Source organism: Molothrus aeneus, chromosome 6 (genome assembly GCF_037042795.1).
Source record: "Molothrus aeneus isolate 106 chromosome 6, BPBGC_Maene_1.0, whole genome shotgun sequence".
Classification (NCBI taxonomy): domain Eukaryota; kingdom Metazoa; phylum Chordata; class Aves; order Passeriformes; family Icteridae; genus Molothrus; species Molothrus aeneus.
Genome location: NC_089651.1, coordinates 58,552,970 through 58,566,065, shown reverse-complemented (window position 1 = coordinate 58,566,065; position 13,096 = coordinate 58,552,970). Strand labels below are relative to the sequence as shown.

The window sequence follows — 13,096 nt, the reverse complement described above, 5'->3', positions numbered from 1 at the left end:
CGCTCCCGCTCCTCCCTCTCCCCGCGGCCTAAAATGGGAAAGAGTCGCGCACAAAATGGCGCCTGCGACGCCGCGGCCGCCGCGCCTGCGCGCCGCTCGCGCCGGCTCCGCCCCCACCGCCGCCGTCCCGCCCCCTCCCCGTCCTTTCCCCTCCCTCCCGCCCGTCCCGCCCCGAGCCAATCGCATCGCGCCGTTCCCCTTCCGGTCCCCGCCGCTGGCCAATCCCGTGCTCCCGGGGCCACGCCGCCACCCAATGGGGGTGCTGTCCGCGGCGGCCCAATGCGCGCGGGGCGCCGGGGCGGCGGCCAATGGGAGCGGCCCCGCTCCCGCCGCTTGTTTATTGGGGCTCGCGCTGCGGCGCGGGGCGGGTCCGCACGCGCGGGGGGGGGGAGGGGGGCGGGAGAGAGGGGGGGCGGAGCGGGGGCCGCGCTCAGCCGGGGCCGCCGCCGTCTGCGGAGGGGCCCGGGCGGCGCGGGGGCTGCGGAACGAGGAGTTCGCAGGTAGGAAGGGACGCGCGAGGAGGAGGAGGGAGAGGAGGAGGAGGAAGGAGAGAAGGAGGAAGAGGAGGTGGCGACGGCGGCGGAGTTGCGGCTGCCGCGCCGCCGTCCCGGGGGAGGGGACGCGAAGCGGCTCCGGGAGCTGCGCTTTAAAACCCCCCCCGCCCCCCCTCCCCCTCCCTGTGGGAGCGCACGGGCGCGCGCGCCGCCCCCCTCACAGAGCGGGACCCCCGGGACCGGGACCCCCCAACTCTGTCCCGGTATCCCCGGGTTCGGCCCCCGCGCTCCCTGGGCCGGGGGGCTGCGGCGCTGCCCCGGGGGGCGGGAGGCACAAGTCCCGGGAGGAGGAGGGGGCCCGGCGGGGCCGCGGAAAGTTGAGAGGGGGCCGGGGCGGGTGGGGGGCGGCGGCCCCTGAGCCCCGCGGAGCAAATGGCGACGTGACACACACCGAGCGCGGGGCCGCCCGGCGGGAAGCGGCGGCCGCGCTCCCTCGGCGCGGCCGGGACGGGCGGCGGCTCCTTCCCTCCGTTCCTCCCTCCCTCCGCCGAGCCTTGCCCGGGCTCCCCCCGCTGCCCCTCGCGGGGAGCCCCGCGCTCAGCCCTCAGCCTCCCCCGCTCTTGTTTTGCAGTGTTGCCCGTGCGAGGAGAAGTCCCGGAGCTGGAATCGCTCACATAACCCTGAAAGATGAAGGTAGGCGGCTCCGGCGGGAGCGGGGATCGCCGCCCTGTTCGCCCGGCGCTCTGGAGATTTCATTTTTAATCGCTCTCCGTCTGGGCACGGCAGCAGCGGGAGAACGCGGGGTTCGCTGCGTGCTGTGAGTGCTGTTCCTGCTCCCCGGCGAGGTGCAGGTGATTTAAAGCTCTCACCGCCGTGCAGGAGCGCTCGGAACATCCTCATCGCCTCTGAGTTGTTGTTGTCCTTCGGGCTCCCGTCTTTAAACGCTTCCTGTATCAGCAGCTGCTATGGCAAGTTTGCAAAACCACAGCTTTTGTCCCGCCTTTGCTGTTGCCGGTTTGCTCAGTACAAAGGCTCAACAATTGCAGTATAATTTACAAAACTTTTCCTTTTCCCTTCAGAGTTGAATGAAATAATTAAGTTATTAAAAAAACCCCGTGCATATCCCATTTTATTTTAGATTCTGCACCCATTTCCTGTCTTTTCAATGTGGTTATTTGGTCCTTGTTTATCGGTTGCAATGAGCATGGTAAAGTGAAATTCTGAGTATTAAAGTTCAGGTTAAGGAAAACGTGATGAATATTTCTCTTTAAAAAAGCACTGTCAATTAAGTTTTAATAAAGGCATTCCAGGAAAGAAAAATAATTGTTAATAGCTGTTTGAAAGATTGCAACAGATTTCTCTAGAGGTCTCCTTTTAGTCACCAGGAAAGAAATCCTATATATAGAATATTATAGACTTAATTGTAAGTGTTGGGATGACACCAATCTCAAACGTTTTAAATAATCTGTGTCATTGGATTGCTTATAGCTGGAAAAATACAGCTGTCTGTTGCCTTTTTGTATAGAACCTACTTGAGTTAATAGTTGCTCCTTTACTTTGTTGCCCTTTTTATAAGCAGATGTCTTCAGTATCAATGTGAATATCCTCAAAAACATTTCTGGGAGAGGCCGGCAATGAATTGACAGGAGGTGTGTGTCAACATCAGTGACAAACCAAAACTTCCTGTAACTTGTTTGTTGGGTTGTTTTTTTTTTTCCCTTTTGAAGAACTCTGTGATGGCAATCTCAAGGACAGGGAATTTATCAATTAAAAAGTCAACAGGTCTAAAAGCATAGGTGTAAAATGAAATGCATGATGATGCAGCTGTAAGTTCAAGTAAGAGCTGAAGTTTGTTTTTGTGTTTTTGTTCCCCTGCAGGCAGCAGATGAGCCTGCCTACCTGACAGTGGGGACTGATGTCAGTGCCAAGTACCGAGGTGCCTTCTGTGAGGCAAAGATCAAGACGGTGAAGAGGCTTGTGAAAGTCAAGGTGAGTGTCTGAGGCTCTGCTAGAGCATTGTGCTGAGAGGGCTGTCACAGGAGATCCTACTCCTGAAGACTAGAAAATGTTCATCACTTCACTGTATGAATTTTAAACAGCACTTAAATATGGGTTTTTTCATATTTTGTTTTTTTGGTTTAGGATGAGTTTTTTGGGTTGGTTTTTTTTTTTGTTTTTTTTTTTTTTTTGCTTAGTTTGGTTATTTTTATTTGGTTTTTTTAATAATATTTTTAGTGGGATGCTGGAACAAAAATGAGCTTTCTTGCTTCTTTTTTCCTGACTGCATTTGTCTTCTGTTTTTGAATGCATCAGTTTCCCAGCAATAAGTTTTGATGTCACAAATACAGGATTATGGCTTTACATGAATAATAGGGAATAAGAGCAACCTCTTCAGAAGCAAAAGTTCCATTTCGTACCAACTGGCACTCTCACTTTTACAATTTGGAACTGAAAAGGCAATGCAAAAATAAGTTAACAGCAAGAGAGGTGGCAATAATTTGTTTCTTAGGCCAAGTTTTAGCAATGCCTAGGGTAATGTTGAAGTTTTGAGCATCTTGATTCAGCTCTAAAGCAGCATGCTCTGGCTGTGGCTGAATTTTTTGCATGGGTAGCACTGGCACGTAGCATTCATTCACATTTACAGGGCTTTTGGAAAAACAGCCAGGAGACAAAGTTGTCATTTTGGTGTTGTAATACCGTTGTAAATGCCACTATGTGAGAATAAGAATAAAACATTGTTAAATGCAAGTTAAAACTGAAATTAAATACAGAAGTTGTTGTTCTTCTTTGTCTTGTTAAAGTCTTCCTACTTCCTACTTTAGTGCCTGCTGTCCAAGATATGTAAATAAGTCCTTAGTGACTCAAAATCCCCAAGAAATTGAGGTGAAAACTGCTTTTTGTAACTACACATCCAAGCTTTTGTGTGCTTTAATGCTTACATCAAGTAGAACAATCCTCAGCCTCTTCACTTACATATATAGATCATATCACTTTATCAGAGTGCTTTTCATAAATAGAAAAAAATGTAATTCAGATACTGGAGTCTTTTGCTTGTTCTTAATAAGTACTGTGGGCAACTTGTGGTGTTCTTTGAAATGTGTGTTAATGAGAAGCTCTGTAGGAAGCAGCGTGCAGGTCTGACAAGCTTGATTTTGTCTGCATCTTTGGTCTGGTAGAGTATTTAGGCTGTTAATAGGTAGGAGTTGCTTTTTCTCATTAGAATCAGATGCTTTATTACTCCATGATAAGATTTGGAATTACACGAGGCTGCTGGGACTCGGTGGAAATTCCTGTCCCTGGCTCTCGATTCTGTTATAACAATAGAAGTTTTAACAAGCTGAGCCTGATACTGTCATTAAGATGTGTAGGCACACCCTGGCACTCTTGCCAAGAGTGCAAAAAGTCCAAAACGTCCCCTAGCCTTTTCCTGAGCAGCAGCACAACCTGTATTCATCCCTCTGCAATTTTTATTTTAAATTTTGTAGCAGCATCGAGTGCATTTTGAACCTGAATGTGTGTTAATACTGCTGCTGTTTTGGCATGCCACTGCTGTTGTGTTTATAAATACAGTACAGTGGAGTCTGTGCTTGCAGGATAATTGGGGGAGCCAGAAAACTGGACATCACTATCAAAGCAAGCTTCTGGAGCTTTTGGTTCCTGAAAACAAAAAGAAATTTTGGATTTTTTTAAAATTAAACTGCGTAGGATGATGTTCACTCTGTTTCCTCACTGTTCCCTTCTAGAATGTAGGATTTTAAAGGCAGAAGCAAAGTTTACTTACACTGTAACTGATCCTTATTTTCATCACGTGGGTGGTGTTCCACATCTTTACCATAAAAAGTTGCTCAAGGTGGCAGAAATGCTTCTATCATGGCCAGTTTGGTGATTTTTTGGATACATTATTAATAAAGAGAGGTTTTTATTTTGGTTGTAGTTTAGTATTGAAAGTGTTGTCAGTGAAATGGCACAGTTGAATCAGAGAGAAAAAAAGCCACTGCTTAATCTCATCTGGAAGCCCAATTCCAGGTTTGTCCTGGATTGAGTCAAATTCTAAACTCACCTAAAATTGTATTTTCTTTGCTTTGGAATGACTGGTGTTTGATTTACTCTATTCTTTAATTATGATGTTTTAGATTAAAAATTAAATGTGATACTTGGGGCTTCCTGTCAGTAAAACTGGTCATGCCAAGTGTTTTCTGTTGAGTCTGTTGAGTAACATTTGAGTCTAATTGATAATCTTAATGTGAATAATAAGATTTATATATATATATATATATATATATATATACACATTTTCTTGTGGTTTTTGTGTGCTATTAAGAAATCAGATGTGTCTTAAAAAGTTCATTAATATTTTTCAGGTGGTCTTGAAAGGGGATAACTCAACTCAGTTAGTGCAAGATGACCAAGTGAAAGGACCTCTGAGAGTATGTATATTGCATGCCTTCTTTTGGTAATCACATAAATCTCCTAAAACCCCCAAATGTTGAAGTTGTTTAGGTGGGTACCTGTTCTTCAGGATAGAAATCAACAGAAGGAGGCCCATCACTTTAGATTAGATGGGTTCTGAGGAATTAGTCTGAATTTTTTTTAGCTGTTTATGCTTCTCTGTGTTGTGTACTTGATGCACAGTTTTGCCTGTACAGGAATTTTTGTATCTTCTCATAAAATACAAAACTTCTTGGAAAAATAATGAAATGTTGAAACTTCTCAGAAGTAATTAACAACTTGAGTGCCAAGCCATGTTCAAGCCCATTAGACAAGAGTAAATACAATTACTCAGTGTTCTAGAAGAGTTGATGTATTTTATATAAAAAGGTGTTTGTTTGTATTTTCATTGTGTGTAACAGTTGTGTGCTAAAATGCAGAGCTGTGTTATGAGCACTGAATGCAAATAGAGTTCTCCAGAGAAGGTCATCTTGTATTTGTCTTTTCTGTGTTGCTCCTGCAGGAGCACCAAGGCTGCTACTGAAATTCTGATCTAGCTGACACTAGAACTGTGTTTAAAATATAAGAAATACTAGTAATTGTATGCTTATCACTAATGAATTAATGACTTTGGGTATTTGTTTTCTGTTGGCTTTTTATTTCTTGAGATGATGAAGTCATGCTGAATTAGATGTTCTGAATTTCTCAGTGCTTTGGTGTCTGCTTGTAGTTCAGCCTTCCTGCTGAAGGACCTTTGTTCTTACCTGTAACTAAACAGGGTCTTTCAATAACTAAACTTTCAAAGCAGCATTTAGCTAAAAGGAGTCTTTAAAAGCAAATCTGGCTTGCTGGGAGGATCAATGTGTTTTTATCAATTTTTTCAGTGTGGGATTCCAGGTAACCTTGAGCTGCTCCTTGTTGCAGGTTGGAGCAATGGTTGAAACCAAAATGCCTGATGGATCTTTTCAGGAAGCAGTTATCAGCAAGCTGACAGATGCCAGTTGGTACACTGTAGGTGAGTGGCCACGTTTCTTTTATGGGCTGTAATCTTTGAACAGTATATTTCTAATTATAGGTAACAATCTCAGTAATTTACATCTTGTTTTGCAAAATCTAAGATAGTTTTTGGAGGGGACTTTTTTTAAACTTGTCCACATCTGATTCCTTTTCCATTTCAAGCAGGATAATAATTAATTGTTGTTCAGGGAGGCTTTTGCACAGGTAATTGCAGGGCTGAATAGTCAAGTTTTGTTTGACACAATGTACCTGTAATGATAGCGGTTGCACTCAGTGAAATTCAGAATCATTTTTGCAGATTTGAAGACATAAACCTTGTAAAATCATTCTTCCAGCTGAAAATCTGTGGCATGAAATAGATGACTGAAATATATGAGCCTCCTTGCATTGTGTGCAAGCTTGTACACAAGGAAAAGGTGGATAGAAGACAGAATCTATTTCTTTTTAAGAGAAGAATCACATACCACACAATAAAAAGAAAAGAGGAGACATTCATTTATAATGTGAATAGCTGTTTCCTTTAATAAAATTTTTGAATAATGATCTAAAGAAAAATAGAGAACAACTTTTTTCCTCGTGTTGGAGGCTCATGTGGTGTTAAGTGGTTGAAATAGAAATTTCAGAATGCAGGGTCAGCGAAATGTCAGTGTTGAACAAGAATTCATTGTAAGACAAGTTTCCTTATTTCCAATAATTCTGATCTCCAGGTTTTTCTGAAACAGCTTTAAGAACAGAATGACAGAACTCAGGGACATTCAAGTATTAGTACAGAAGCAAATATAAAAGGACAGTATTTGAATCAGAGGGCTTTGCAAGCACCCATCCTTTTTTTTTGCACAACTTTCTTCCAGCAGTGGAGCCTTCTATTCCCCAATAGTTGCCTAGAAGGAACTTGCTCCTGTTAATTGTGCTGTACATGCTACTCTTGGGCATTGCTTTGGAGATTAGGACTTGTACATTTAAACTCTGTGTTTCTCATTAGCTGCCTTGGGTACCAAATCTATTCAGCTTTACTTCATATTCTTCCATCCTCTCTTGAGGAGTCCTCTGTCCCATGAACTCTTAATCATTTTGGTTCATTAACCCCTTTTTAAGATTTAAATAAGCTGTTTTCAGTAATTCAGCATTTCCTTTGCAGTAGGTGAGGTTCTGTTGTCTTTGGTGGGATCAGGATAAAGCTCTGCAGATAATTTGGAAGGATTTATTGCTTTATGATTATTATTGTTAGTGAGTGCCTTAACTCTAAGCTGGTTGACAAAGCTCACTGTTCTTTGCCTTTTTCTTCAGGATTATAACATTGCTGTAAAATTGTAGTGGATGTCAGGTCAGGGAGGAAAGGCAGGATTATTTTGGAGTGCAGAAGATTTAAAATCTGCTTAGTTTAGTGCTGTGATGTGACACACTCGAGGTACAACACTGGACCTTTAACTTCTCTTTATAGATTTTCAGAGGTTCACCATTCTGTTACAGAAGTGATAAGAAACACAGTCTTGCACAATTTCATGGTTTATGAGTTAACATTTTAATTGTAGAACTCCCAGCTGATTTCAGTTTTCAAGTAGCACTTTCAGCTAATTCTGTTTGAATTTGGGCCAGAAGACATTTGTCTTCTTACATTTGACATGTGAACTTTAAATCCCTTGTTTGGGGCATGAGTTTTGTCTGTGTTTTTTTCTTTTTTACTTTCTTTTTTTTCCCTCTTTTCTTTTGAGCAGTGCATTTCTGCCAAAAAATCTTTACTTGATGAGCAGGAAATTTGAACAGTGAATAAATGCTCTGCCCTGTATTAATGGATTGTTGTTTATATTTAACAACTTGTTGAACTCTCCCCAATTATGTAAGAGAGAAATCATGCATGCCATGATTTTTGCTACACACATTTATTTAAGTGCTGTTCCTCAGAAATTTGAACCAATGGATTAATTAACTACTGTAATTTTCTTTCCCCAGATAATATTTTTTGACAGAATGGAGAAAATAAAATATGTTTTCCATATGCAAATATGTTATGACTGCTAGGATTTTGCAAAAATTTGGAGCTCAGGGGGGATTTAAGTAATTTTATGGTAAATGAACTTGCAGAGCTGTTACATGGTGCTTTAACTATGAGAATACAATTGTAATTGTTGGGTTTAGGTCTTAGAACAGTTTTGTTCTTTGTGGAGGGTTGCTTGTTGGTGTTGAAAGCACAGGTAACATTGACCAGAGTAAGCAGATCATCAGGTTTGCATTGGTTCTTCTGCAGTTAAAACTGGGAAAGTGTTCTAGGCTGAGCACAGGAATATTGACATGTGAAAAATAAGCTTTATCTTCAGCCTGCTGTTTCCACTGTGTCTTTGCAGAAAGTTTTGGGTAGACATGAGATGTATGTTTATTGTGCTGGTAAAGCAAACAGTTGAATTGGTTGCTTTTGAGTATCTGGTGGCTGTGCTGCTCCACAAACTCCCTGACAGCTGAGAGGGAAGTGGATTAACCAGACTCCAGGTTTACAGGATGCCTTCCTGAACGTTTTGGGATGGAAAGCACAAGGGAAAGCTTGTATTTCGGTAGTTTGTGCATTTCCCTTACCATTTATTCTCTGTTATCTAACATCTCTTTCTCAGTGATCTAAAAGCAAACTGATCTCTGCTTAATGAAACCAGCAATACATACAGGCAAACATTTTCAGAGTATTGAGTACAGATGTGTAAAAAATGCCAAAACAAGCTGCCTGTGTGCCTAGCAAGAAGTGATGATGTTCACTTTTGCATATCAGCTTCATGTAGGGATGTAAAGGAGAAAAGCCACCTGGAACTACTTTGCTTTGGTCAATAAATGGAACCAGTGGAAGTGCTGAGCTTGCTATAATGGGCTACTTTGCCAGCACTGTAATGCAGGAGCCACAGTGATGATCAGTTTGTGTATTTCAACATTATCTCCTGTCTTTTAATGGTGTTCATGTACCCAGAATAAACAAGGCTTTATTTTTATTGTAGCTTCAACAGAATCACTTTTTGACCTCTTTTTATATGACAATGATGTTAATCTAGCCATGTAGTCCTACTGAACATTTCAGCTGTGATTTGAAATACTTATGAAGTTACCTTTGAAATTCAGCTTTTCAGTATAAGCAGGTAAAGAGGCAAAAGCTGTTTGGAGTGGAAGTTTAAAGTGTCTGGGAAGTGTCACTGCACAAGGCACTCCTCAAATCCAAAGTGATGTGACACTAATAGGGGTTTAAGTTCTCTGGTTAACAAATGGTTCAGTTGGGCCTGGTGATTTTACTAAGTGATTCAACGATTTGATGGTATTTTCTTTAGAATGCAGTTATCTAAACTGAACTTCTTTAATTTACAAATTACCAAGTGCTGCATTGATGCTTTTGAAGTGCTGAATATATTAGGTGATAATTGCATAGAACTAGAATGGTCTGTCAGATCTGCTTTAGCTGAACAAGGTTTGAATTACAGTTTACTGAGTGTACCATCCACCTGATTCTCTGTTAACTTGTAAAATGCTGCAGGTAAATACTGAAATAAAGTCTGAAATGACTGACAAACAAAGAAATCACAACCTGGACCACACCTTACAAAGTGCATTGTTGTATTTTCCTTCTCTCACACTCTGCCTGGAGTCTTACAAGCATTACCAGAATTTCAGAAAACATAAATCCTTATGTAGATGTTCTTTGAGGAAACACTTTTGTATCACTTCTGCACAGACTAGAAGTGATGTAATACATATATATATATATATATATGAGTAAGAAACAGGATTTCATTTGAGCAAGCATCCAGGAGTTGCTGTTAGAATGGCCTGGTTTGCCCCATGTCATCTCTCCTTTGAAAAAGCTCAGGTCAGTGATCTGTGTGTGCTTAGGTCTCTTTTTATTATGTAATATAATTTCTACAACTTTAAACAAGTTTAAACAAAAACAGATCAAATATATTGAGCCTTGTATTTTGCTAGGTAGACTAATGGAAAAGTGTTTCTAAAGAAGAAAGAAATAAAAAATATTTATTAACTTCCAGTAATGTTTCCTGTGAAAAGAGTAGAAAATAGGAGAGGGAAACAGGGAGAGGTCTTGGCAGTTTCTGGCAGACCTTGCTGTCAGTTATCAGGATTTTATGTACTGCTGAGAGGGAAAGGGAATGTGATTCTTTACTTTTGGAGACTTCTGCCTTTCAAACACTCCTGAGGCACCTCAGTGAGCCCCACAGCTCTGTTGGTGGCTTCTTCCTCTCATGTAATCATGGTGGCAGTTTCCAGGAAGGGCTGAGTTGAGTGTGTGTGAGCAGAGTTAGAGCCCTGGGTGCTTGTTCTGGGTATGAAGTGGAGTCTGAGCCACAACTGCATCACTTCACGTTACTGTGGTGGTGAGGTCATGGAAATTAAAGATACTGAGGACTTGGTTTTAGTCATCTTGCATGTTCCATGGATTTTGAAAATTCCAGTTTATAATGCTGAGGATATTTATCAGCAAATGAACCAACATTGATGTCCCAGGACTTTAGGAGCAGGGTTGCTAACAGGAGCTATTTACAGTCACATTTTCCTCTTTTTAAAAGCAGTTTTCTGCAGATGCTTTGTGGAGATATTTATGCTAAGAAGAATTGGCTTGGTCCTGGGTCCACTACAGCTGTAAGCTCTTCCTGCAGGGGGGCTGGGAGCTCTCAGTGCCCCCACAGCCAGCTGGGTCCATCCATGGCAGAGAGCTGCTGGTTTGTCCCATCCTGTGCTGTGTGCCAGGCACTGGCCATGTCTGCAGGGCTGGTCTGACCAGTTCCCAGCATCCTGCTCAGCTCCACGTGGCACCAGCATCAGCTCTGGGCTGTGCATGTGTCACCCAGGAATCCAGAACCACAGGTGTTTGCCTCCACTTGGCTGGTGTTCTCCACCACCATGACCCACCACAAATTTGTTATTTTTCTCTTAAAAATTGCGTGGGTTTTGAGAAAACCCTGTATTGTCCAGAGCCCTTCCATGGGATGTGTTGTTTAGGTGCACCTGTGGCACATAAAAATGCTGCAGTAGCTCTCTGGAGAATCTAGAAAAAAAAGAACAGCACTTTGTGTTGTGTTTACACATGTTTAGGGAACAGGTGTATAGAGAAGCAAGATTTTGTAGTGAAAAAATAGTATTTTAGCAGTAGAACCTTGTTACAAATCAACTGGATCTAACCTTTGCTTTTAAAACCACTTTTGTTACTCTGTGAACTGAGTGTTAAAAATATCTTAAAATTGTGTACAAACAATACTCCAGGGAAAGCAAGGAGGTAGATTTTTTTTCTCTAATCTCTTTTATGTGTGACAATAGTAAGATTGACATTTCAGAAAAAGCAGTTTCAGGCAGCAGGCTTTTGTCTATGAGGTGATAGTTTTCTATGTGTAGCCTAAAAGGTCACTCAAACTTCCCTGTCTTCTGGGATATTTCAAATATATTTTTGTAAGAGGAACTTGGGCTCACTTAAAATCATTTCAAAATATTAAATTTTAGTTGTGTGGTGCCTCAGTAGCACAGTACAGTGCAGTACTTGCTCTTAAGTCCTTTTACAGTGATGAATTAGTAGTACAGCCCTTGTCTACAAGGACATTTAACAGGCCCTGCACAGCTCCTGGTACTTTCTATATTGTTTCCACAGCTGAACCCCAAATACCTGCAAAGTCTGCACACATTAGTCAAGATATTCCTAGACAGCATCTCTTGTAGTTCATAAATTGCTGCTTTGCCAGGCAGCCAGTGAGAATAATTCAGTGTGCACAGTGACACTGAACAGCTTTAATTTGTGGTATGTACTTTCATTTCATTGTCTTTGTGACTTAAAAGTTTCTCAATGGATTGGGAAATGAGACAAAATTGTTTCCTTGCAGTGTAGAATCTAATCTCTCTTGGTTTGGGCAGCAGCAGTAACACAACTTGTTGGATTTGAAGTTGATGCAGCCTTGAGGGTTTTTTCCCTGGGCACTTGTGTGTCACAGAACTGTGACAGACGCTGCGGTGTCCTGGTGACACTGGTGGCTCTGTGGAAGTCATCTCATAACTGCCATGAGGATGTTGTCTCTAGAGTTCTGCTCTCTTCTCCCCTTTCTGTCTTGGATTTTTTTTTTCCTTAAATCTATTTATAATGTAGCTATATATATATTTCTAAGCAAGATGTAGTCAAACTGATCTGTAGTATTTTGTGACAAGCTTCTTCACAGTTCCTAAAAATTATTTTGATTAGTTGACTGGTTAGTATTATGTATTGAAATACATGAAAACCAAACTTGAGACAGCCTTATTGTAAAGACAGGGTTAGTGGGCTTTTACTGATGGTGTATACAAGTCTGCTATAGACAGGAAATGGAAGATACCAGCTCACCAATAGCGAGTTTAAAGTTGCATTTTTGAGGCACTGAACTTTTAGAAATTTTTTTTTTGTTAATTCTTGCAAAGTGTTGTATTGATCACCACTGGGAAGTTTGTTTTTATTTTTCTGTCCTAGATTAGGTTGTGAAGATTTCCACAAACAGAAAAAACCCAATTCTGTTTCTTTCCTGTTATCGCAGACAAGGTCGAGATGCAGCAAAATTCAGAAAATTTCCATTTTATTGTCACTGTGTCAATATGCTCTGTATGGAACATATTGGACTCAGTTCTTGGGACTAGACCAAGCATTATGGCAGAGACTGTTCCTCCAGGTTGTGCTGCTTACTCATCTCTTTTCCCCTTCTGTCAGTGTTCCTCATTAAGGAGCATGTTTGGAGGAAAGGGCTCTGCCCGGCAGAAGTGTCGCTTTTCTCCCTTCCTTCCCGGGATGCTCCCTTGGCTGTTCAGCAGCACTGAGCAGTTCCTGGCTAATTTGTATCCTTCCCTTCCCAGAAATCTGCTCCTGCACCCTGTTTCCCCAGCAAGCCCCTGCCCACTGTGAGATGAGGCAATGGGAGGAGCTCAAGGGCTTCTGCTTTTTCACCCTTGTTTTTTTGGAAAGACAGAACAGTAATTTCCTCTTTAGAGATGAGAATGGTGACACTGTAAACACATCCTTTGATGACTTCACTGTGTCTGTGTGGATGGGGAGATAGCTCCTTGTCTTCTCTTCCTGTTTCCTGCCCTCTCACAGTTCAGTAAATCTTCCTTATAAAGCACAACCTTTAGGATTTTTCCTTTTGAAGAATTTGGAGTTGGAGCAATAACCT

The 13,096-nt window shown here is 42.1% G+C and overlaps 1 protein-coding gene across 1 annotated transcript in view; it reads left to right on the top strand.

Annotated features, from left to right (window-relative positions):
• The first annotated feature begins 456 nt into the window (after positions 1 to 456).
• ARID4A (AT-rich interaction domain 4A) overlaps positions 457 to 13,096 on the top strand; it is a 49,210-nt gene continuing 36,570 nt past the window's right edge. Inside the window, exons 1-5 of the mRNA XM_066551504.1 lie at positions 457 to 500; positions 1,126 to 1,187; positions 2,373 to 2,483; positions 4,856 to 4,921; positions 5,847 to 5,937. Of these exons, the coding sequence (XP_066407601.1) occupies positions 1,182 to 1,187; positions 2,373 to 2,483; positions 4,856 to 4,921; positions 5,847 to 5,937 (274 nt within the window). The 5' untranslated portion in view covers positions 457 to 500; positions 1,126 to 1,181. The remainder of the gene's footprint in view (positions 501 to 1,125; positions 1,188 to 2,372; positions 2,484 to 4,855; positions 4,922 to 5,846; positions 5,938 to 13,096) is intronic.